The sequence below is a fragment of the Herpailurus yagouaroundi genome, unplaced genomic scaffold, assembly GCF_014898765.1.
Source record: "Herpailurus yagouaroundi ecotype Mexico unplaced genomic scaffold, PumYag 141, whole genome shotgun sequence".
Taxonomy (NCBI): domain Eukaryota; kingdom Metazoa; phylum Chordata; class Mammalia; order Carnivora; family Felidae; genus Herpailurus; species Herpailurus yagouaroundi.
In genome coordinates this window covers 49,083,834-49,106,563 of record NW_024412396.1, presented here as the reverse complement: position 1 = coordinate 49,106,563, position 22,730 = coordinate 49,083,834, and the positions used below count along the sequence as shown (strand labels likewise).

The 22,730-nt window shown below is 38.7% G+C and overlaps 1 protein-coding gene across 2 annotated transcripts in view; it reads right to left on the bottom strand.

Moving 5' to 3' along the window:
• Window positions 1-8,296: 8,296 nt before the first annotated feature.
• The window catches only part of YLPM1 (YLP motif containing 1), a 75,373-nt gene continuing 60,939 nt past the window's right edge, over window positions 8,297-22,730 (bottom strand). Inside the window, exons 19-21 of one of the 2 annotated variants that reach the window (XM_040477719.1) lie at window positions 22,457-22,587; window positions 9,028-9,210; window positions 8,297-8,712 (exon numbers count right to left, since the gene is read on the bottom strand). In XM_040477719.1, the coding sequence (XP_040333653.1) occupies window positions 9,064-9,210; window positions 22,457-22,587 (278 nt within the window). In that variant the 3' untranslated portion in view covers window positions 8,297-8,712; window positions 9,028-9,063. Of the gene's footprint in view, window positions 8,713-9,027; window positions 9,211-22,456; window positions 22,588-22,730 lie in introns of those variants that run through there. The other variant, XM_040477721.1, reaches the window with a different exon arrangement.

Here is a 22,730-nt window from a genome sequence, read left to right as displayed (position 1 = left end):
GCCACACTCCAAAATGATAACAGTAATTACCTCCAAAAGGTTTGTTGCTCAATAGGGGTTCTAGTATTATCGGTAGTATTTTAATTTCTTTAAATGATAAGAATGAACGAATTCGTACTTTATGGCTGAAATGGGTTTGAAAAAGATAATGCCCAAAAACATACTTTAAGAAATCAAACATAGCAAAAGTATACCCACCTTGACACTGACAGGTGCCAACAAAGAAGCTTTAATGACATTCATCCTCTTTCCCCAGTAGAAATAGTAGGAAGCAATGGAGAGTTGTGAGCAGAACATTCTGGTTAAATTCACATCTGAGCATGGCTGCTCAGCTGCTCCACTTAACCAAAGGGAATTCTTGCTGTCTTCTTTCTCTGGGATAGGTGCATGCACACTATTTAACTGTGCACACACAAGGTGCTTACCTACCATCTTGATAAATGGAGGCACAGAAAGGATGTGCCCAAGGGGGAGGCAAAATACATGCATCCATGTAACAGCAAGCAGTGGACAAAAAATAACCTACTGCAAATTCAGCATCAGTGTATTATGTATATGTACGTATTGCTATCTGCCTCAATGAAACAGAATTGCTCGTTCCAAAATATCAGTTACAAGGTACTGGTCAAAATATTTACATACTATGTATGTAGCAAACCTGATGTTTCTTCTCCTATGGACATCTTCTTTACAGTAATTGTCTTTCAGACATCTTTTATGGTGTATGTCAGAAGTCCCAAAATGATGGCCTGTTGGTAATATGTGGTCTCCATAGTATTTTGAAAAGGCTACATCACATAAAAATCCAGCTTTCAACTTTAACTTCATCTGGTAACATTTGGTCTAAGTTGCTTCATGGCAACCATGGCTGGAGAAGAACTGTCTCACTGAGATAGGGCAAGTACCCTGCATCATCCCAGTCCCTGCCATGCCCTACTGCCTCCCCAGGCTGAGAGTCAGGTACCATTATCATTCTGCTTCCATTGTTGTTTTTCACACAATAAAGAAAATGAACACTTGTACTTATACATCTACTAAATGTGGGAAAACTAAAGATACACAGTGAAAAATGTTTCAAGAAAAATTAGAAAGAGGACATTTTTCCATGAGAATGAAGAATATTCCTACATGTCTAGTTTGTAAACAAAGTATGTTCCTGATGAAAGAACCAAACATGTATGTTCCTGACAAAAGAACAGAACATGCCATTATGAAACCATTGGCCAATTCTCACTTATCTTCCTGTCCATAGCAGGTATTTGAATTTTAATGCCTGGTTTATAGAATACTTATGGATATACCACCAACTGGAAGATACGGAGGCAGTGAAAAAGCAAACTCAAGAATTAGAGTTCTGTGAATTATACATATGAATTAATTTATATTTAAATTTAATCACATCAACTCTAAATATGCTTGTTGAGCACCAACTACACATGACAGGTATTGCATATTAGGTGTTACAAGGATGGAAGCGGAGCAAAATATAGATCTTGCCCTCTAGGAGCTTGCATATGGGAATGGGAAGAAAGAATGGGATGGGGAAGAAAGAACAGACAGGTATATAAGCTACTCCACTAGAAAGATAAATTGAGAGGAGACCATAGACCTACGGATGGATACCTAGATTGCTTCTGTATCTTGGCTATTGTAAATAATGTTGCAATAAACACAGGGGTGCATCTATTTTTCCATTTTCTTTGGGTAAATACCCAGTAGTAGAGTTACCGGGCCATAGGATAATTCTATTTTAATTTTTTGAGGAACTTCCCTGTTTTCCACAGTGGCTCCGTCAATTAGCATCCTCATCAACAATAAGACGGTAATAACACTGTTTAGTGACAGATGGTGATCACACTAATTGTGGTGAGCTGTTGAATCATTATATTACCCACCTGAAACTAATATTAACACTGTATGTTAATTCTGCTTAAAAAAATTAAATATACCAAAGCTACATGCAAAAGAGAGCGAGAGAGAGAGAGAGAGAGAGAGAGAGAGAGAGAGAGATCATAGGACAAATCAAACAAAACCCTGTGAGAGCTGGAAGGAGGGAGCAAAACAGGAAGATCAGGAAGAACACAGCTTCAGGTAGAGGGTAGCATGTGAGCTGGGCCTTAAGATACAATTTCTAAAGGAAACAGGAAATTTTAGGGACAGCGCCTACAGTGTAGTGTGCATGTGGTAAGAAGGGTGGAAGAAGAAGCTGGAGAAGTAGTTGGGATCATGTTACTGACAGACTTAATTACCAAGCTGCTGAGTTTGTCCTTAATAAGATGGGTAATAGGGAACTTCCAAGTGAAGTAAGTTACGATGCTTGTCACTGGAGCTGGAACAAACAGGTTAGTTATATTACATAAGAAATCACAAATTACAGAACACAAAATTACTTCTAGGAGCCATCTGAACAGCAAAACATGATTTCCTCTACTCTGTTCTTACATAATAATTAATTCCATACTTGTCAAAATTTTAAGCTTCTGTGATTAAAAACATTAAACAATCTAACATAATAAATGAGACTCCAAGTGTACAGGTATACCTGTGAGAGTGCAAGGAAGATGATTTTAGAGGTAACCAATTGAATTGTATTGTTCCTGATAGATATGTTTACATCAGAATGCACTTTCAGGTCCACAGAATTTAGAAAACACACACATGTGCACGTGCATACAACACACACAATACTGGAGCATTCACCACCTTAGCACTTATGAAGGCCCTCAGAAAGAAGGTATCATAGTAAGGAAAAAAGAAAGTGCTGAGTCAGGGATGAGGAAACCCAAGTTCTAGGCTTGTTTCCCCATCAAGTAACTGTAAGACTTTGACCAAGTCATTGGTCTTCTCTCGGCCTCAGAAACTTCATCTCTAAAATGAAGGGACTGGACAGGAATGAACCCTAAGGTCTTTCCAACCTCTTCTCTAAACATCAAGAGTTTCAAACCGGCAGCCTTCAAGTCTGAAATGGCAGGTGAACCGCACAGGCCAAAGCATTTGCCAAAAAGCCCCCTACCAAACTAAACAGAACCCAAAATAGGTTCCTAGTGCCGATTTCACATAAAAACCCTGATTTTTCACTTCTCTTGAAAACCCAGAAAATCTGGCAATGGCCCACGTCCCTAGATGGCCACAATCTGCTGTGGCTAAGCAGGCGCTGCCTCCCCTGTAACTGGACCTACCTTGTTCTCCAGTTGGCCAGTCTCCACCCTCTGACTCACTCCTTAGTTACCTGTCCGACTCTGAGTAAGTGTGTGACTACTGCCATGCTCGCGGGAGATAGCCTCTCTGTTCACTCTACAGATACATGAGCCATGCACCAAGCTAGCTAGATGCTGTAAAAGAAATAAACATTAGACATACTTAAGTCAAGAATTAGAATTCACTGTCAGAAGTAATAGGTGTGAGGGGGATTTCAAGTTATGGTGGAAGAGATTATTTCAATTCTTGAAATACAGAAGAGGGATCTGTAATCTAGCTTAACATTGTCAAAAACAAGAATGTGAATATTTGGTAGGCAGTTTAAGCTTCTTAAGAAGAAGACTCAAAGTCAAGTCCTTTCTTATATAATAAACCATTAAATCTACAAACTCTTCATAGGATCACAAATGCAAGGTCCTGCTGGCGGGCAGAGGGCTGTGCCTAACTGCAGCTCAGCCCCAGCCATGGGGATGCTCGTTGACTAGGGTCTAATGTGAAAGCATTGGGGCCTAAGAAGTGAATCAGATCAGTCACTGAAAAGCATAAATATCCAGAGGTACAGAGGAGAGAGGCATAAGGATTTAACTCTCAGTTATGTGTGGCCCAGGGAATCATCAGAGTCTCTGGCCTTCTAAGATGCATCATGATTCTTTGCTTTGTCAGAATCCTATCATGCAGGGCTTTCCAGGAAACAAGGTCTGTTTTTGTCATTTCATTATTGTCATTTCTCTTGACAGGTCACCATTATGCTGTGCTGGCTCTCAAGCACCTGTCACTCTCTGAAGATGTCTATGTAAAGGATGCCATTGGTAGTATTCCTTCATTGCTAGAAATCAGGCAAGTACAGGAAGTGGCAGAGTGATGATGATATACGAAATTCAAAATTTATAAGAGCAAAGACAGCACGGATATCCATCAACGAAAACTTGGTATATTAAATTACGATAAAGACATACGATATGCTGCAGCTGTAAAAGGGAAAAGGGATGGAACGCTACTAAGCAATAAAAAGGAACAAACTACTGATACACATCATAACTGGAATGAATGCCAAAAGAATTACGTCAAGTAAAACAAGGCTACAAATCCAATCCCAAAAGGTTACATCTTATATAATTTCATTTACATAACATTCTTTAAATGATACAATTACAAAAATGGAGAACAGATTAAAGGCTGCCAAGGATTAGAGATGGGGGTGGGAGGAAGATGGGGGTGGACACACAAACCCACCCATGTGATAAAACTGTAAAGAAATACACCTATACAATATATATCCCATACCATGAAAAGAACAGAAATATAAATGAAGCAATTGCTAACATTTTTCAGCAAAGCTCCTTAAAATAAGAAGGTAACTTTGGGAAACTAAATGGGGGGGAGAGAGGGAAAGAGAGCGAGAAGGAGGGAGAGAGGCAGAAAGGGAGAGAGAGAGAGAGGGAGGGAGGGAGGGGGGAGAAAGGGAGGAAAAGAGACCGGGAAGGAGGGAAGGAGTGGGCGAGAGAAGGAAAGAGAGAAAGGAGAGAGAGGAGAAAGGGGGGGGGGGGAGAGGAAGAGAAGAGGGGGAGGGAGACTGAGAATGGGAGTGTTCTATAGATGATCTGAATGACTTCTAAGACATACTATTAGAAAGAAAACACAAAAATAAGGTGCTTTGTGTAGCACTCTACCATCTGAGTAAACAAAAACAAAAATGTTAATAATCAACGCTTGTCCACAGAATTATTTCTGAAACGAAACAAAAGAAACAGGCAACACTGGTTGCTTCTACAGATGGGATAGGAGGAGGCTGAGGGTTGGGATGGGAGACTTTAATTCACTTGCCCTTGAACCTTCTGAATTTTATGCCACATGGATGTATTACTTATTCATAAAATTACTATTTTCTCTTTGAATATATGAAAATCAAGACAAATCAATGCTTCAGCGCTTTCACCTTTGTACACAGCTGTTGTCTGGTAACTGCTTTCTGTTACTACTTATCCCCTCCTTGGTGCATATTAGCTAACCTTTGCACCTACCCTCTTAAGCTTCCATACTGGTTCTGAAAATCAGTTTCATTGCTTACCTGAAAATGCTTCCGAAGTATTACTCTCCCGACACACACACGCCACACCATTTCACATGGCATAGCTCAGTCTATAAGAGCTGGCTATAAAAGATGACAATTACCTTCAAGCCAAGCGAAAATGTCAAATTTCTAAAGCACATGTAAGTACGAGTCAAAAACGAATTAACGACGATGATGACAGCTACCAATTTTTTTTCACCTTTTACTAGGTGCTTGGCACTGTGCCAAGCAGCTTACAAGCATCATCCATTTACTCCTCACTGCAACCTTTGCTAGGTGAGTTTTGTTACTGTCACTTTATGGATGAGGAAATGGAAGCTCAGATAGGTTAAATGAGTTGCTTAAGGTCACATGGCTTCTAAGAGAAGAACTTGAACTTGTACCAGGGTCCGGCGATACTAAGAATGAGGAATCATTCTCGTATGGCTTAGTAAAATTCACCTCAGTTTTGGTATTTCTAAACTGTATGTGAAGCAACTATATGGTCTCTTTGTAGCTGACAACCTGTTGATTTTACGTTCCCACCAGTAAGACAGGCTGTAGACACCACTATTACCAAAAATACCTGAAACTCGCACAGTCAGCAGGACAAAATACTTAACGAAAAAGCCTACCTTAACATAAAATACCTAATAGAAAACCTAGTTTGAAAGTTTCAGCCAGTCCAACTCAGAATTTAATACTTGGTTTGCTCAATCAACAACTGGAATTCTTTCACAAAGGAAGTAAATCCAACCAGAAAATTTAAGACCTTTGTCTCTGTCAATAAACTTCTGAATTAATCACTGATATCTGACTCAAATATAACTTCTCAAAAATTACGTGAATCCAAGTCAGTGTCAACCAACAGAGAGTGTGTAACTGATGGCTTCTGATCCATGTAATCAATTACAATGTATTTTGAATATGCCAACTTAACCCTAAATAAATGATTTCTAAATAGAAAAAATTTCTGCATCTCATCAAGCAGAGCTGAATCACTGAAATGAGATTTTTCACAGTTTAAAAGGTCTGAAACATTAAAGATATGAGGAACTCTCCCCAATATCAGATTATTATTAAGACACCAGACACCACAAAAGATTTTAAATCAACTTGATAGGATTAAAATAAAAAATTTAAGACACATACCAAGCAGCTTTTGGAGATAAGGAGAACTATGTAAATAAAACAACAGTAAAATGCTAGCACATAAATGGAATCCAAGTTTGGTCCCCTGTATTCCAAGGATATCTCTTAATAAACTTAAAATATTTGTGTTATCAAGCTATTTTCTACCAACACGAAATTTCTCCAAGATATTCTTGGGTGTTCTATTCTGAGTCCAGTGATAATGCAAATTCAAGAATGTAATAGTCCTTTAGACTAGCAAAATCAAATATCAACTGACAGTCTCTATTACTTTCTTTTTGGGGCCTCATCTTTTTTTCATTAATCTTCTTTCATTGAAGTTATTTGTCAGACCAACTTCCGAAAGTAGCCAACATTCTATGTTTATCCCCTAAGGTCATGTTAATCTGTATCTTCTACAGATTGTTTCCTCTCCCCTTATCCCCTTTGGTATAAGATCATAGACACAAAGCCATGGCTGCAAGGCAAAAATATGGCAGGTTTATGGTGATTCACAGGTGATTACCACTTCTTATTTCATTGGCATTCTGAATACTGTTAGAACATAAAATGGTTAAGAAAACTAAAGTAAGACATTCTCTGTAAGAACATATATATCTCCATTGTCTTCTGAACTAGAGAACACATTCTAGAAATACTGTCTTTGATAAGAACAGGCATTTGGTAGATTCAAGTGAGTCTCTGTACAAACAATAATTCTATTGGCTATCTTGTGATGGACCTTCACTCAACGTCATAAACGCAGCTGAGAAAGATCAGTACATAGAAGTCTACTGTCAGCCAATAAGCAACCAAAGTTGTTAAATACTACAAACAGTAGGTGTTATTTAATGAAACAAATTACACGTTCAATATTGACTTGTTAAAAGCCTCTTACATGTAAACATTCAGAATTTCAGAGAAGATAAAAAGAACAGAAAGTTGTGAGGATTCCCGTTAAGTTGGTCTTCAGTACTGTAATTTCACGTTCTTGACACCCAAAGCAGTACTATTTGAATGCTAATAAATATCATCTCTGGTCACACGGTATTTAATGTAGGTCATAAAACTAAAAGGTTTTTGTCTGTAGCCCAAAAGTGAGTATTTCAAAATATTCAAGCCTTTTGTGAACACATTTAGAACTTGCAGAGTTGGATTACAAAGTGGAAACGGTGTTTGAGGAGGAAGGCTCTTCTCTAGGTCTTCTCTCATGCTAGAAAATGATATTTTTTTGCTTTGCAGAATAGAAGAGGGAAAAGAATGTTTTTCTGTTTTTAAATTGGAATGATATTTGGGTTTTAGCACCATATATTTCTAGGTTCCACCTGGTACTATCCACAAGAGGGGAAATTCTGTGCAGAAGGCCATGCTTTCCAATCATGAGCAATCTGGCAAGAACCTGAAAACTTGAAGGGCTTAAAGGCTGCCTGCCAGAGGGCTGCGCATCTCCATACTCCTTCCCTGAAATCTTGATGCAAACATCAGTTAATTCAAGTTCAGCAATAAGGCAACAAGTTCCTGAGTTCTATGGAGTACATCAGTTTTGTCCACCAGGAGTCAAAGCCAGATGAGGGAAAAATCAAAACGTAACGGGGCATGAGGCAACAGCAAGAGGATCAAAGTAATAATAATAATAAAAAACAATAAAACATCATGCTACAGAACTGATGTGCTCCAGGGAACTGATGAATATCTGCAGTTGTCTCTACTAGTCTTCACGATGCAAAGATAAAGAAAGCTATAAAACAAAGATTACGGAGACTTCCTTGTGTTTACAATATGTGCTATGTATTATATTGAGCTATATAATATTCTATAGGAAAGAGGTTTTGGGATGTTCGGCTAGCACATAATTAGAACACACCATATTAAAAAAGCAAAAAAAATAAAATTAAGAAAACGAGAGAAAGGGGCCCATGCTGTATAGCCCATGAATCTCATCGGCTTTATCGTGAAAGTTTATTGTTTTTAATCCTAGTACAATCAGCTACCAGTTACATACAGTAAAAAACAAAAACAGCCACAAAGCAATGATGATAGAGATAGTCTGTGACATTGTACAGTGGAGGAAATATTTTCTGTTGGAATCTTCCAGCAGACCCCCACCTGGCTTCAGCAGTTAAGCTATCACTCCCTCCCTCCCCAAAATCGTTAAAAAGAAAAATCAATGTCTTGCTTGGGTACAGCAAGATTCTAATACCTCTTGGGGACACTGGAGAACTTTAAAAAACTAAAGTGGTAGAAACAAAACAAAAACTGAAACGTGGAAGGCAAGGTGACACACAACGAAGCTCCATGAGGCCGTGGCTTCAGATCACCTCAAAGCGAACCACCTGGAAAGAAAAGAAAAGGCTGTCATGCCAGGAGATAGCAGGTAGAAAAGTTCAGTAGACTTTAGTATCTCAACACTCTACTCCTCAAATCTACAGAATCCAAGCTTTTCTCAAGTCTTACGTTAAGTGAGCTGAGTTGTAGAAAACTGCTCCATTTTCCAATACCTTGCATTGTAAATGTTGGCAACTAGCACATACTTAAAAACCAAAAAATAATACGAGAAGCATTTTTAGCAAAGCATGCTGTCTCCTTTATCTCAAACCCTTCAAAACAACTACACAGTAGAGGCTATTCATATGAGTGTGCAATCTTACCTTAGAGGAACAATGACTCCGTTCAAAAACTAAGTCTCATATATATTTGGTTCGATTGAGGGCTTTTTCAGCCAGGTGACCACTTTCATCTGTGATCTTCTCCCAATCAGTCTGTCCGACCACAAAACCTATGGCCCTTTTCCTATCTGCGTCCTTCTTTTCTTCCAGGTCTGCCCATCTCACCTAAAAAGAACACAGCATTAGGCTGGGCTTTAGGAAAAATAAATAAGCAAAGGGCCTCTTCCCTCTCTGGATAGTCTAAGGGGTAGGTAACTAATTTGAAACTAAGAATTAAAAAAACATTGGAGATTAACTGGGGAGAAGTGGAGAAAGCCACATGTCTTAAGCTATAGAAGGGAAACTCTCTAGTCAGTCACCAAGTCCTAACCCTTCCAGCCCCTGGAAAGTTCAGCTCTCAGCTCAGTCCTGGCCCCTCCATTATCCTCTGTGGCTCCTTTCTGGTTCACTGACCTCACTTCTTCCTCTGCTTAGTCTTCCTACCTTACATGCTCACTCCCTCCAATCCATCCTGCCAGAATGATCCCCAAATACACACAGTCATGACTCTCACCGGCTTTAAATCCGTCCCCTGCCTGAAGAATAAAATCCAAGCAATAGGTCCCTCTGGATCTGGCCCTTCTACTCTCCGGTGGCATTTCTGGGCAGTGCCTACAGCTTTTGTATAATTGTGTATAATAGTACACAATTATTTCTGGCTCTCAGAGCACAATGGGCCACTTCCCACCTCTGTAGCCTTGCATATTCTAGCCTCCCTTCCTGAAACGTCTTTGCCCTAACCCTGTCCATCTGGCATGAGTCTAGTCATCAATCCTTGCTTTGTCTCTCTTGTTCTTTGCCAATCAAATAATTAACCACTGCTTCCTTAGAGCTACTTCTGAGTTTTGACACGTTTACTTTTGAACCTTCACACTATTTTGCAATGATCTACTTATAGACCTGCATTCCCTAATAGACTATGAATACCCTAGACCAACTGAGTTTTATTTATCTCTACACAATAATTATTTCTTGAAATTTAATCTTAGAAAACAGGGAGAGAGTATTATCATTTTCATCCATGAGATAAAGAGATGAAGAGATGGACTCAACTGATATCATTTGGATATCAGTTATAATATTACAACTGTGGAAAAATTATAAGTATAAATGCATAGATCAGGGATATTCCCCATTGGCAGGTATTCTGACATTTAAAAATGTAAGGAGATACATTTTAAATTTTAATAATATATCAAATATAGATTCTTATATTAACAATTAAAAGAACAAGTAGATATATCACATTCTGCAAAAGTTGAAACACCTGAGAAACTATGAAACTGTGGACATAACACCAAAGTCTGCAGAGACTGTATTTTCAATATAGCTTGTGATTTATTCTCTGTGACAAGGAATGGGAACCAGAGCATGCATACTTCATGTTCCTCACACTGGACATGGAAATGCATCAGGGCTCTTAGAGGCACACTGACCTTCCGTATTACTATTTACCGGACTGGTAATGAATCCAAGCAGCAACCACTTGGCCAAAGAGAGGATATGTAGTAATGGCGGTGGGGAAAAACTGATACCACCCAACTCTTTTTAAAGTAGATTTAGTGCGTGGAAAACCTAAATTTCCTTCATGGATTTTAGTAAAAAAGAAAAAAAAAAGCCTACTTAATGTGGGCTTTTTATACAGACATCTCTGGACTTCCTACTGTGTATTTATGCTGATTATATTTATTTTGAGGGACTCATACACTCTCTCAGTTGCCCTTGGGATCAGGGGGATACGTTTAGCAAAAGATGACTATGGCTGAGGAGGATGAAGGATGGACAGATGGACAGACTGGCCAGTGAACAAAGAAATGTTGTAACCAGTCCATAGTACATCCTTGACACAGAGTTAAACACACTGGTCAGTGCCACCCTGAACAAACTAAGAGCTAATTTTTAAGCCTGCGGTATAAATTCTAAGTCTTTAAAACTCAGATAAAATAAAGAACACAGGATTGAAAGAAAAAGTATGTAATTATTTCTTAGATAAGCAATATGTTTTAGCACAAATGCCCACAATTTTAAGTTGAAATGAAAATGTTTTATTCGTATCGCTAATGTATACTGGTGCTGTATTATTTATTTACATGGTAGACTCCTCCACTGGAGGTCTGCTCCTTAAGAGGTCTCATCCACAGACCTGACAGACATTCAACATTGTAGAATGAGTGAATGATTACCAAAATACTAAATATATAAGAAGCAGAATAATGACTTTCAATTAGAAATGGTTTCTTAAATGTCAGTGTCCGTCCTAATCTTCCCAGAGGTACTTTTACTGAGATTTATAATCTTTTTTGCCACTTATCTTAGCCATTAAAAAAATGTTATAATACAGAAAAATCTTGACTAACACTCAAAGGTTTGAGGTACATATATTTTATCCACTGTCACTAAAAATATCTATAAAATGTAAATGTCCAGCAAATAAGGGATCTGCTCACCTTCTACAGATATCAAAGAAACACAAAGTCGCCTTGACCTGCCATTTTATGCCCAATTAAGCAAGCAAAAATTTTTAAAAATTGTATTTAAAAAACCTAGTCATTTTGGTAAAACTCTAGTATGATCAACTCTACATAACTACTTGTCACAGTGGACATTAGTCCTAGGAACATATCTGGTATTTGTAAAAAGATGAATTAAAGGAATCAAGAGACCCCCGCAAATGAATAAATTATGAATTCTGCATTTGTTGCTACTCAAAGGATCTCCTTGTAGTCTGATTTTCGTGAGTGGTTTGAGAGTTAAAAACTATTTGAAATGAGGATGTGAGGCAGGGGAGGAGAGACAATGATAAGCCGCTTAAAGAACTGGGATGTGGGGTTAAGAAGATGGCAGCAAAGTAGGAGGACTCTAGGCTCACCTCGGCTCATGAACACAACTAGATAACTAGCAAATCATCCTAAATACCTAGATACTGATCTGAAGACTGGCAGAACCAACTGCAACAATTAAAGGCAGAAAGGAGGCCACATCAAAGAAGGCAGAAAGTGCAGAGACAACACTTTTGGGAGAGAAATGGATGGTGGCCACTATGGTAGGCAGGGAGCAGTGGTGGGAGAGAAGGGTGAGAGACATACTAACACACTGGGGAGCATCCGGGGAAAACAAATTCCCACAGTAAGAGAGCAAGAGGGGCCAAATTTCATGATTTATGGCAACCAGCATGGAGTTTTAAAGGTCGGCAGGCTTGGCTGGAAGAGAGCCCTTAGGGCACTGCCTTGCTCTTAAAGAGAAGGCAGCAAACATACAGCATGGAAATAGCGATCTGAAGAGCACTGGGGAGGTTACTCGCTCATCTCAGAGTATGTCCCAGAAAGACAGAGTTCACTGAGAGACCCCTCTGGGAACAAAGAAACTGGCCCGCACCATTTCTCAACCCTGCCCCTCAGCACAAGCATAGGACTGCCCGTGGGAACCAGTGTAAAGTGCCAACACTTGCTACCTAACATGCTTAAACCAAGCCCCACCTCCCTGTGCTCTGGTAGAACTGCCTCTCCCACTCACACTTGCCTCAGTCCCAGCATGGTAGGCTCCCTCCTCCAGAAGACCAGCCCAAACCCTTGCTCACACTGTATCTCCCCATGTAGGAACTTTCTGGAGCCTTGGTTCTGGCAGTGATGGTGACAGGTCTCATTTCACAGACAGACCGGAGCACATATAGTTAAAATGCACCACATTATATAGTTAAAACACACCACATTTAGGCTAGGGACCAAACATTGCCCACAACAGACAAAGAAAGCCTCCGCAGATGACTGGCCTGAAGGACAAAATGGCCAGGACAAAAAAGCAGAAGATACGCAAAACACACTGGACACACTCCCAGAAGCACCAGGCCCTAGGGAACAGAGGATACCACAAAGCAGAGCACTACAGGACCTCTTCTTCATAAGGCCATTACCCTTAAGAATAAGAGATATAGGGGCGCCTGGGTGGTGCAGTCGGTTAAGCTTCCGACTTCAGCCAGGTCACGATCTCGCGGTCCGTGAGTTCGAGCCCCGCGTCAGGCTCTGGGCTGATGGCTCGGAGCCTGGAGCCTGTTTCCGATTCTGTGTCTCCCTCTCTCTCTGCCCCTCCCCCATTCATGCTCTGTCTCTCTCTGTCCCAAAAATAAATTAAAATGTTGAAAAAAAAAAAAAAGAATAAGAGATATAGTTGACATTCCTAACACACAGAAGTAAGCACAGAGACTTAAAATGAGAAGACAGAAACTTACCGCAAATGAAAGAACAGGACAAGGCCTTGGCCAGAGAGCTAAGTAAAACAAATATTAGTAACATGCCTGATAGAACATTTAAAGTAATGATAATAAGGATACTTACTGGACTTGAGAAAAGAGTGGAACACATGAGTGAGACTCTTAACACAATGATAAGGAATAACATAGCAAAGGTATGAAATAAATGAAATGAGAAACATGGTTAATAGAATAAACAGCAGGCTAGAAGAAGCAGAAGAATGAATTAGCAATCTAGAAGACAGAGTAATGGAAAGTAACCAAGCTGAAAAAAAGAGAGAAAAAGAATTATGCAAAATTAGAACAGACTTAGGGAACTCAGTGACTTCATCAAATGTAAGAACATTCATATTATAGGACTCCTACAAGAAGAGAGAGAAAAGGGAGCAGAAAACTTATCTGAAGAAATAATAGCTGAAGAATTTCCTAATCTGGGGAAGGAAACATATCCAGAACCAGGAAGCACATCAAAATCAACAAAAGCAGATCTACACCAAGACATATTGCAATTAAATTGGCAAAGTGTAGTGACAAAGTTTTAAAAGGAGCAAGACAAAAGAAGATAGTAACTTACAAGGGAAAACTTGTAAGGCTAGCAGGAAATTTTTCAGCAGAAACTTTCTAAGCCAGAAGGGAGTGGCATAATATATTCAAAGCGCTGAAGGGGAAAAATCTGCAGCTGAGAATACTTTGTTCAGCAAAGGCTATCATTCCCAAGAGGAAAGGCAGTTTCCCAGACAAACAAAAAACTAAAGGAGTTCATGATCACTAAACGAGGCCTGTAAGAAATGTTAAAGGGAACTCTGAGTGGAAAGGAGAAACCAGAAGTGACAGTATAAACGTAGGAAAGACAAAAGCAGTAACAATGAATTTCTATAAAATATCAGTCAAGGAACTCACAAACTAAAAGGATGTAAAATATAACAACATATCCCAAAAATGTGGGGAGGAGAGGAGAAAAGAATGGGTTCAAACTTAAATAAGCATCAACTTAATATAGACTGCTATATTCAAAAGAGATGATATACAAACCTAATGGTAACCATATATCAAAACCATTAATAAATATGCAAAGAATAGAGACAAAGAAATCCAAATATATCACTAAAGAAAATCAGCAAATCAGAAAAGAGAGAAAGATAAGAAAGGATAAAAGAAAATCTCCAGACAAAACCACAAAACAAATAATAAAATGACAAATACATATTTATCAATAATTACTTTGGGGGTGCCTGGGTGGTTCAGTAAGGTTCAGTAAGTGTCCAACTCAGGTCATGATCTCACAATCATGAGATCGAGTCCCATGTTGGGGTCCCTGCTGGGCATGAAGCCTGCTTAAGATTCTCTCTCCTTCTCTTTCTGCCCCTCCCTCACTCACACATGCACACATTCTTCCTCTCTCTCAAAAAAACTGTTTTGAATTTAAATGCATTAAATGTTCCAATCAAAAGACGTATGGTGACCAAATGGATAAAAAAACGAGACCCATCTACATGCTGCCTACGAGAGACTCATTGTAGACACTTGCAGATTGAAAGTGAGGGGATGTAGAAACATCTATCATGCAAATCGATGTCCGAAGAAAGACCAAGTAGGGGCACCTGGATGGCTCAGTCAGTTAAGATCTGACTTCGGCTCAGGCCATGATCTTGCAATTCATGAGTTTGAGCCCCGCACTGGGCTCTGTGTTGACAGCTCAGAGCCTGAACCCTGCTTCAGATTCCATGTCTCCCTCTCTCTCTGTGCCCCCTCCCCCCACGTTCACATTCTGTCTCTCTCTCTCTCAAAAATAAGCATTAAAAAAAAAAAAAAAAAAGAAAGCACAAGTAGCAATACTTACATCAGACAAAATAGACTTAAAAAAGACTGTAACGAGAGACAAAAAACACTATATAATAATGAGAGGGACAATCCAATAAGAAGATATAACAATTGTAAATATTTATGCACACAGCAAGGAAGAACCTAAATTCATAAAACAGTTAGTAACAAATATAAAGGAACTAACTGATATTAATACAATAATAGTAAGGGACTTTAACAGCCTACTTATATCATTGGACAGATCATCCACAGAAAATCAACAAGAAAACAATGGCTTTGAATGACACACTGGAAGAGGTGGATTTAACAGATATATTCAGAACATTCCATCCTAAAACAGCAGAATGCACATTCTTTTCAAGTACATATGGAATATTCTCCAGAATAGATCACATATTAGTCCACCAAACAAGCCTCAGGAAATTCAATTAGATCAAAGTCATATAATGCATCTTTTCTAACCACAACACTATGAAACTAAAAGTCAACCACAAGAAAAAAACTGGAAAGAGCACAAATATATGGAGGTTAAATAACACGCTACTAAATAGCGAATGGGTCAAACAGGACAAAAAAGAAGAAATAAAAAGGAAATGGAAACAAATGAAAATGAAAACACAATGGTCCAAAAACTCTGGGATGCGGCAAAAGTGGTTCTAAGAGGGAAGTATATAACAATACAGGCCTACCTCAAGAAAAATCTCAAATAAACAACCTAATCTTACACCCAAAGGAGCTAGAAAAAGAACAACAAACAAAACCTAAAATCAGGAGAAGAAAATAAATGATAAAATTAGAGCAGAAATAAATGATATAGAAACTAACAGATCAATGAAAGCAGGAGCTGGTTCTCTGAAAAAAAGTCAATAAATTTTATTGATAAACCTCTAGCCAGACTTATTAAAAAAAAAAGGGAGAGATGAGTCAAATAAGTAAAATCACAAATGAGAGAAAAGAAATAACAACCAACACCACAGAAATACAAACAATTATAAGTGGATATTATGAAAAACTGTATGCCAACAAATTGGACAACCTAGAAGTGGATAAATTCTTAGAAACATATAAACTACCAAAACTGAAACAGGAAAAAACAGAAAATTTGAACAGATTGATAACCAGCAAAGAAATTGAATCAGTAATCAAAAAATGTCCAACGAACAAAAGTCCAGGACCAGATGGCTTCACAGGCAAATTCATTTAAAGAGTTAATACCTATTCTTCTCAAACTATTCCAAAAAATAGAAAAGAAAGGAAATTTTCTAAATTCATTGGGTAAGGCCAGCATTACCCCAATACCAAAACCAGATAAAGACACCATTAAAAAAAAGAACTACAGTGAAGAAATGGGCAGAAAACATGAATAGACATTTCTCTAAAGAAGACATCCGGATGGCCAACAGGCACATGAAAAGATGCTCAACGTCGCTCCTCACCAGGGAAATACAAATCAAAACCACACTCAGATATCACCTCACACCAGTCAGAGTGGCCAAAATGAACAAATCAGGAGACTATAGATGCTGGAGAGGATGTGGAGAAACGGGAACCCTCTTGCACTGTTGGTGGGAATGCAAACTGGTACAGCTGCTCTGGAAAACAGTGTGGAGGTTCCTCAAAATATTAAAAATAGACCTACTCTATGACCCAGCAATAGCACTGCTAGGAATTTATCCAAGGGATACAGGAGTACTGATGCATAGGGGCACTTGTACCCCAATGTTTATAGCAGCACTCTCAACAATAGCCAAATTATGGAAAGAGCCTAAATGTCCATCAACTGATGGATGGATAAAGAAATTGTGGTTTATATACACAATGGAGTACTATGTGGCAATGAGGAAGAATGAAATACGGCCCTTTGTAGCAATGTGGATGGAACTGGAGAGTGTGATGCTAAGTGAAATAAGCCATACAGAGAAAGGAAGATACCATATGTTTTCACTCTTATGTGGATCCTGAGAAACTTAACAGAAACCCATGGGGGAGGGGAAGGAAAAAAAAAAAAGAGGTTAGAGTGGGAGAGAGCCAAAGCATAAGAGACTCTTAAAAACTGAGAACAAACTGAGGGTTGATGGGGGGGTGGGAGGGAGGGGAGGGGGGGTGATGGGTATTGAGGAGGGCACCTTTTGGTATGAGCACTGGGTGTTGTATGGAAACCAATGTGACAATAAATTTCATATACTGAAAAAAAAAAAAAAAAGAACTACAGGCCAATATCCCTGATGAACACAGATGCAAAAATCCTCAACAAAATACTAGCAAACCAAATCCAACAATACATTAAAAAATGCATTCACCAAGATCAAGTAGGATTTATTACTGGGTTGTCAGGGTGGTTCAATATTCACAAATCAATCAATGTCACATTAATAAGTGAAAGGATAAGAGCCATATGATCATTTCAACTGATACAGAAAAAGCATTTGACAAGGCACAACATCCATTTGTGATAAAAACACTCAACAAAGTAGCTTTAAAGGGAACACACCTCAACATAATAAAGGCTATACATGAAGAACCCACAGCTAACATCATCCTTAATGGGGAAAAACAGAGTTTTTCCTCTAAGGTCAGTAACACTCTCACCACTTTTATTCAACATAGTACTGGAAGTCCTAGCCACAGCAATCAAACAACAAAAAGAAATACAGGGCATCCAAATCAGTAAGGAAGCAGTAAAACTTTCACTATTTGTAGACAACATGCTACTACCCAAAGTCAGAAAGACTCCCCCACGGGCGCCTGGGTGGCTTAGTCAGTTAAGTATCTGACTTCAGCTCAGGCCATAATCTCACAGTTTGTGGGTTCAAGCCCAGCCCATGGTGCTGGGCTCCATGCTGACAGTGAGGAGTCTGCTTGGGATTCTCTCTCTCTCCCTCTCTCTCTCTCTCTCTGCCCCTCCCTGACTCACGCATTCTCTCTCTCTCTCAAAATAAATAAAATAAACTTATAAAGGAAAAAGAAAAGAAAGACTCCACCAAAAATGCTAAATAAATGAAGTTAGTTAAAGTCTCAGGATATAAAACCAACGTACAGAAATCTGTTGCATTTCTCTAGACTAATAATAAAGGTGCAGAGAGAGAAATTAAGAAAACAATCCCATTTACAACTGCACCAAAAATAATAAGATACCCAGGAATAAGCCTAACCAAAGCAGTGAAAGACTTGTACTCTGAAAACAATAAAACACTGATGAAAGAAATTGAAGACAACACAAAGAAATGGAAAGACGTTCCACTCTCATCAGTTGGAAGAAAAAATATTGTTAAAATGTCTGTATTATCCAAAGTAACTTACACATCTAAATGTAATCCCTATCAAAATACCAACAGCATTTTTCACAGAACTAGGACAAACAATTCTAAAATTTGTATGGAACCACAAAAGACTCCAAATAGCCAAAGCAATCTTGAAAAAGAAAACCAAAGCTGGAGGCATCACAATCCTGGACTTCAAGTTATATTACAAGGCTGCAGTAATCAAAACAGTATGGTAACAGCACAATAATAGGCACAGATCAATGGGACAGGATAGAAAACCCAGAAATGAACCCACAACTATATGGTCAATTAATCTTCGACAGGGCAGGAAAGAATATCCAGTGGTAAAAAGACGGACTCTTCAATAAACGGTGTTGGGAAAACTGGACCGCAACATATAAAACAGAGAAACTGGACCACTTTCTTTACATCACACACAAAAATAAATTAAAAATGGATTAAAGACCTAAATGTGAGACCTGAAACCATAAAAATCTTAAAAGAGAACACATGCAGTAACTGCTTTGACACAGGCCATAGCAACCTCTTTCTAGATAGGTCTCCTTAGGCCAGGGTAACAAAAGCAAAAATAAACTATTGGGACTACATCAAAATAAAAAGCTTCTGCAAGCAAAGGAAACAATCAACCAAACTGTAAGGCAATCTATGGAATTGGAGAAGATATTTGTGAACGACATATCCAGTAAAGGGTTAATATCCAAAATATATAAGAAACTTGACACCCAAAAAAATGAATAATTCAATTAAAACATGGGCAGAAGATATGAACAGACATTTCTCAAAAGACATACAGATGGCCAACAGACATATGAAAAGATGCTCATCATCACTTACCATTGGGGAAATGCAAATCAAAACTACAATGAGGTATCACTTCACACCTGGCAAAATGGCTAAAATCAGTAACACAAGAAACAACAGGTGTTGGCAAGGATGCGGAGAAAAAGGAACAGCTGTACAGTTGGTGGGAATGTAAGCTGGTGCAGCCACTGTGGAAAATAGTATGGAGGTTCCTCAGAAACCTAAATTCTAAAAATAGAATTACCCTACAATCTAGCAATCATACTACTGGGTATTTACCCAAAGAATACAAGAACATTAATTCAAAGGGATACATGCACCCTATGTTTATAGCAGCATTATTTACAATAGCCAAATTATGGAAGTAGCCCAAGTGTCCAGCGATTGATGACTGGATAAAGAAGATGTGGTATATATATATATATATATATATATATATATATATATATATATATATATACATATATATATATATACACACAAATATACACAATGGAATATTATAAAAAGGAATGAAATCTTGCATTTGCAAAGACATGGATAGAGCTAAAGAGTATAATGCTAAGCGAAATAAGTCAGTCAGAAAAAGACAAATACCATCTGATTTCACTCATGTGGTGAATTTAAGAAACAAAAGATGAAAGCGGAAAAAAAAAGAAAGACAATCAAGAAACAGACTCTTAAGTACAGAGAAGAAACTGATGGTTACCAGAGGAGAGGGGGTGGGGGGGGGTATATTACAGGTGACAGGGATTAAGGAGTGCAATTGTCATGATGAGCACCAGATGTTGTATGAAAGTGTTGAATCACTATATTGTACACCTGAAACGAGTATTATACTGTTATGTTAACTAACTGGAATTTAAATTAAAACTTAAAAAAGAACTAGGATGTGCACAGCTCACGTCACTTTGTCCACCCAGCTTATGAAGTAAACAACATGGGATCACATACTCTGTAGAGTAATAGTTATTTGACGAAAAATAAACTAGAGAAAAATATTTCTCATTTGAGATTATGCATTGTTACTATACTATACCAAATTATTATTCTCAAGGAAGAGCTATTTCTTTTCTTTCTTTTTTTTTTTTTTTTTGAGAGCCTGTGCATACGAGCAGGGGGAAAGGGGGGGAGAGAGAGAGAGAGGGAGAGAGGGAGAGAGAGAGAGAGAGAGAGAGAGAGAAAATCTTAAGCAGGTTCCAAACCCAGCATGGAACTGACACAGGGTTCAATCTCACGACTGTGAGATTATGACCTGAGCTGAAATCAAGAGATGGACCATGATTAACCGAATGAGACACCCAGGCACCTGCAGCTGTTTCTGCTTCTGTTGCTCCAACCTTAAAACTGGAATAGGATGAATCCATGCAAGTAGTGCCTGGGTGGAGCTAGGCACATATAGAATGCCACTAATCTCCCTTTCCCTTCCTCACAAGCCACAAACACAGAGGTGGGCCTAGGGACTGTATGAAGTATTTAAAAGAGCTTTTGAAAACTGAGGTGCTTTGTAATGTTATCCAATGTCATGATGTGTTACTGGCATTTTTATTTTCTTACAACAAATACTCTTTTAATATTAAAAGTACTGAAGAAATTCATAAAAAAGAAATGCTGTGTAAAGATAAATGATACAGAACCTCATCTTCTTTTTTGTTTAGTAGAGAGAGAGAAGAGAGAGAGAGAGAGAGTGTGGGGGTACGCGGCCGGGGGCGGGGGGGAGAGAATCTTAAGCAGGCTCCACACTTGGCGTGGAGCCTGATGACATGGGGCTTGATCCCATGACCCTGGGATCATGACCTGAGCCAAAATGAAGAGTCAGATACTCAACCAACTGAGCCATTCAGGCGCCCTGATACACAACCTCATCTTAATTAAGGAAATGCAAACTGAGATACCATTTTTGTTTTACTCATCAGATGTCAAAAGTTTAAAAGTTTGATAACAGCACCTTTGGTGCAAGTGTGGAAAAACAGGCATTTACTTACAGTGGGTATATAAACAGGTGTAAACTTTTTAGCAAACAACCTCACAGTATTTGTCAAAATGATAAATCACACTCTATAAGACTGCAGCTTTAGTGCTAAAAATCTACCCTAGGGATATACTTTCAAAACAATATGCATATGCACTATGACTTTCACCATAGTGTTTATATTAACAATAAAATGAAAATAGCCTAAGTATCTACCAATAAAGGGCTGGATAAATACCTCAACAACCAAACAATGGAGATTAGGCAGCTATTTGAAAAGAATGGTAGTTTGTATACACTTATATACAAAAATCAAGACAAATTAGCTAGAAAAGGCTTATCTGGATCACACTTAATATGGTATTTTTTGCTTCGTTATTTTGTTTTAAAAGGATATACATAAACGTCTATGTGGAAAGCCTATGCAATATCCTGGTTTCATTTCTCTGCTCCTTTTCACAGCAAAACTTCAAGAAGTTGTCTACCTTGGCTGTTCTATATTTCATTTCCCATTCCTTCTTCAGTCAGCTCCAAACTGGCTTGTGCCCTTCAACTCTCTAAGAAAACCTGCCTGATGGTTGATCAACCATCAGCAATCTCCATGTTGCCAAATCCAATAGCCATTTCTCTGCTCCCAATTTACTTGTCTTCTCTGTATCATGTAACAATTGACTACTCTTTACTTCTTGAAACATTTACCTCTACCTGAACTTCGAAATTCTGGAGTCCTGAGTTCTATTATCATTTCTAACTTAAATGGTCTCTCACTGAACTTCTCATGTTTTACTAACTGGACTTCCCCAGTTTTCTCTGACTCAGTAAATGGCACCACACACATGGAGTGCTCATGGCCAGAACCCCGAAGATTCACCTTTGAGTCCATCCACTCCTGGACTCTCTAGATCTAATCCATTAAGATATTCCACAGATCGTCTTCCACACTTTACTCTGCACTTAGCTGTTCTGCCCCAGACAAAACAGCACAAGCAGCCCCTTCAAACTCCTTTAAGGCTGACAACGTGCTAGCCACGAGAGATTCTGTTTTTCATTTTTTAAAGTACCTATACATTTTTAATCTGGTAATTTGTAAGGTCTGACTCATTTTTTAAAAATTTGTAATATGATAGAATATAAACTAAGTCACTCTAAAAATAGCATTCATATTCTTATCTGCCTATAACTCTCCAAAACCAGATGCCTAACGGGGCCCTTCCCCTATTGGCAATTATTGACAACGTCTCTTACCCTCTTCTTCCCAGGCTCAGAAGCACGAGTGTCATAATCATCAGGGAGCTGAAGGTAATCCTCCATTCTGCTGGCAATTGCCTCCCAGTCACGTTTCCTTTTAGTACCAGTTCTCAAGCCATCCAACTTGTCTGAGGGACAAACACAGAGCCGCAGCATTAAGGGAGAGTGTGAATTTGCACACAACACACAACTAAAGGAAAAGAAGTCTGGAGCACTGTCAGAGGGCACATCCACATTTTTGAGGGCAGCATCACTTGCAGATCCAACTATC